The 2,500-nt window shown below is 38.6% G+C and overlaps 1 protein-coding gene across 2 annotated transcripts in view; it reads left to right on the plus strand.

The window, feature by feature from the left end:
• clec16a (C-type lectin domain containing 16A) overlaps nucleotides 1-2,500 on the plus strand; it is a 139,277-nt gene that overhangs the window by 20,617 nt on the left and 116,160 nt on the right. For both annotated transcript variants that reach the window (XM_061905873.1, XM_061905874.1), the window contains exon 5: nucleotides 132-237. In XM_061905873.1, coding sequence (XP_061761857.1) covers nucleotides 132-237 — 106 coding nt within the window. The remainder of the gene's footprint in view (nucleotides 1-131; nucleotides 238-2,500) is intronic.

Genomic DNA, 2,500 nt, shown 5'->3' on the forward strand with positions numbered 1-2,500 from the left:
GTGTGCGTGCGTGCGTGCGTGCGTGCGTGCGTGCGTGCGTGCGTGCGTGCGTGTTTGTCTGTCTCTCTGGTGCATTATGGCGAGAGTGGTGCCTTGCTCACTGGCGCACCCTGTTTGTCTCCCACACACAGCACACTAATGACTTTGCCCTGTACACTGAGGCCATTAAGTTTTTCAACCACCCCGAAAGCATGGTCCGCATTGCAGTGCGCACTATCACGCTCAACGTCTACAAAGGTGAGTCTCAGAGCACACTCACACACGTAAAACTTTCGCACATATTTTAGGGCCGTTTAGACAACATACTGTACCATTGACTTTTTGCTTGGACTTCTTGTTACCTTAAATGACGAAAAAGAATGACTGCTAGTTGTTAAATGTGCTAAACACCCATGCATCCCCTGCCCAAAGTAGTGTAAACATGAACTGTCATGTCAAATATAATCAGAACTGTTGTAGGTCCGACCGAGGCGCCGCCATTAATGTAATGGATGTAAGCTTGATGCAGAACAGACATTTGTGTTTGCTCTATGGAAATGCAACTGTTGCTGAATTAGCAGTTTTGATACTGATCAATGACACCTTTTCTATACTGTTTCACTTTACTTACGGCTACACTATGACGAATGATACTACACTGTACCAGCGAGACCAACCTATGAAGAGACTTGGAATGCTAAGGCAAAGTTGTGTTTTGTACAAATAAAGCCATTTATTCAGCTTTTGAAAGCGATATGAATCTATTACAGCTGCCAGTCAACACAATCGACTACATTAATATATCGCTACTACAGTGTTTTTCGGACTATAAGGCACACTTAAAATCCTTTGATTTTCTCAAAAATCAACAGTGCGCCTTATAACCCGTTACGCTTAATGTACGGAATAGTTTTGGTTGTGCTTACCGACCTCAAAGCAATTTTATTTGGTACCTGGTGAAATGATAAGTGTGACCAGTAGATGGCAGTCACACACAAGAGATAAGTGTAGACTGCAATATGACTCAAGTAAACAACACCAACATTTTATATTTTCATTGAAAATAAAGAACATTACACATGGCGCTCAAAAATCTATCACAATGTTTTAGTACGACTTTGGTATGATAATAAGCCGCACTGCTCGATGGTTTTTATACTGTACTTCAACATACAAGTATTATTATTGTGTGTGTATAAGGTAAGACATATTATCTCGCGTTTTGTTTCGCAATATTATGCAAAAGTAACTTTCCTTACCTTCTGGTACCTGCAGATCTGTATTTAAGTTCTGCATAAGTCCTGAAAAATTGCGCGTGTCTGCCTTTGTAGTTTGTGCTGACCGCGTAGTCGATAAGCGTCTTATTTTTCTCTATCTTTTTGTTATAGGACGCTCATCCTCCACTGTTTCCATTTCTTATATAAAGTAGTGTAAAGTTCTTATTTATATCTGTCAGTAAACTCGCCATGAAAGCGCTAAAACTTACCGGTGTAGTGACTTTACATTATTTACCCAAGGTACTTTAAGTTATTATTAGGATTTTAAAAGCAAGCTGTGGTGCATATCAAATCAATTTCTTTCACAACCACGGCGGCAGAAAACGAGGCTATAAAGCACATTCCCTTCCTAAAAATATTACCTTGAAATATAAAATTTTTTTGTATTTAAAAAAAATATATTTTTATTGTATTTTAACTTCTGCAGTCGATCGTTTCGTATCACTTCTTACTAGATCCATGTTACAGCAGGAAGTAACCAGATATTAATAGTAAATTAGCTAGTAGATTTAGAATAATACAAACAGAAATTATGCAATATGTTACCTCATCCGTCAGCATAAATTGCGAGCCTTTGTAACCCATTTTGAAATGATTCAAATATGATTTATCAACCAATTAATATGTTGTAATATGTATCGTTCTTGCAAAAGGCTGGGATATAAATCGCAATATAGATTTTAGGCTAGGGATGGGTACTGAATCAGGTACTTTTTGGGGGCACCGACTCACGTAAAATCCAACGGTGCCATGTTACGGTACCTAGGTTGTGCATGACGTCTCGCTTGGTTGCCGACTCACTTCGGCACTTGGGGATCACTCCAGCAACACTTGGAGTGGACTGACCCGGATTACCTATAGATAATGTTGCAATTTCCAATGGCAACAAAGAAATTGACTCAAAAACGCTTAAATTAAGGCTTAAATGTTTTAAAAAAGAAAGTGCTAGCTTGATATTAATATACATTGGCTTCGCTACTGACACGCTACTGATTAGAATTTGCCATTTAATAAGTTCATTTCAACACCTCTAAATTTGTAAATGCTACCACTAAGATGTACATTTCAATCAAACAGCTGGTAAAGTACGTAGTTAGTACAATACTTACAGTATTATTACTTTCTGGGCGCAACAAAAGACTCCACGTAAAAGGCTGAACTGACTTGCCAACACAACATTATCTACACACTACTGCCATCCAACGTCTCGAAATTGCAACTGAAATGGAGACTCAGAAATGTGA

This window comes from Nerophis ophidion, linkage group LG07 (genome assembly GCF_033978795.1).
Source record: "Nerophis ophidion isolate RoL-2023_Sa linkage group LG07, RoL_Noph_v1.0, whole genome shotgun sequence".
NCBI lineage: Eukaryota > Metazoa > Chordata > Actinopteri > Syngnathiformes > Syngnathidae > Nerophis > Nerophis ophidion.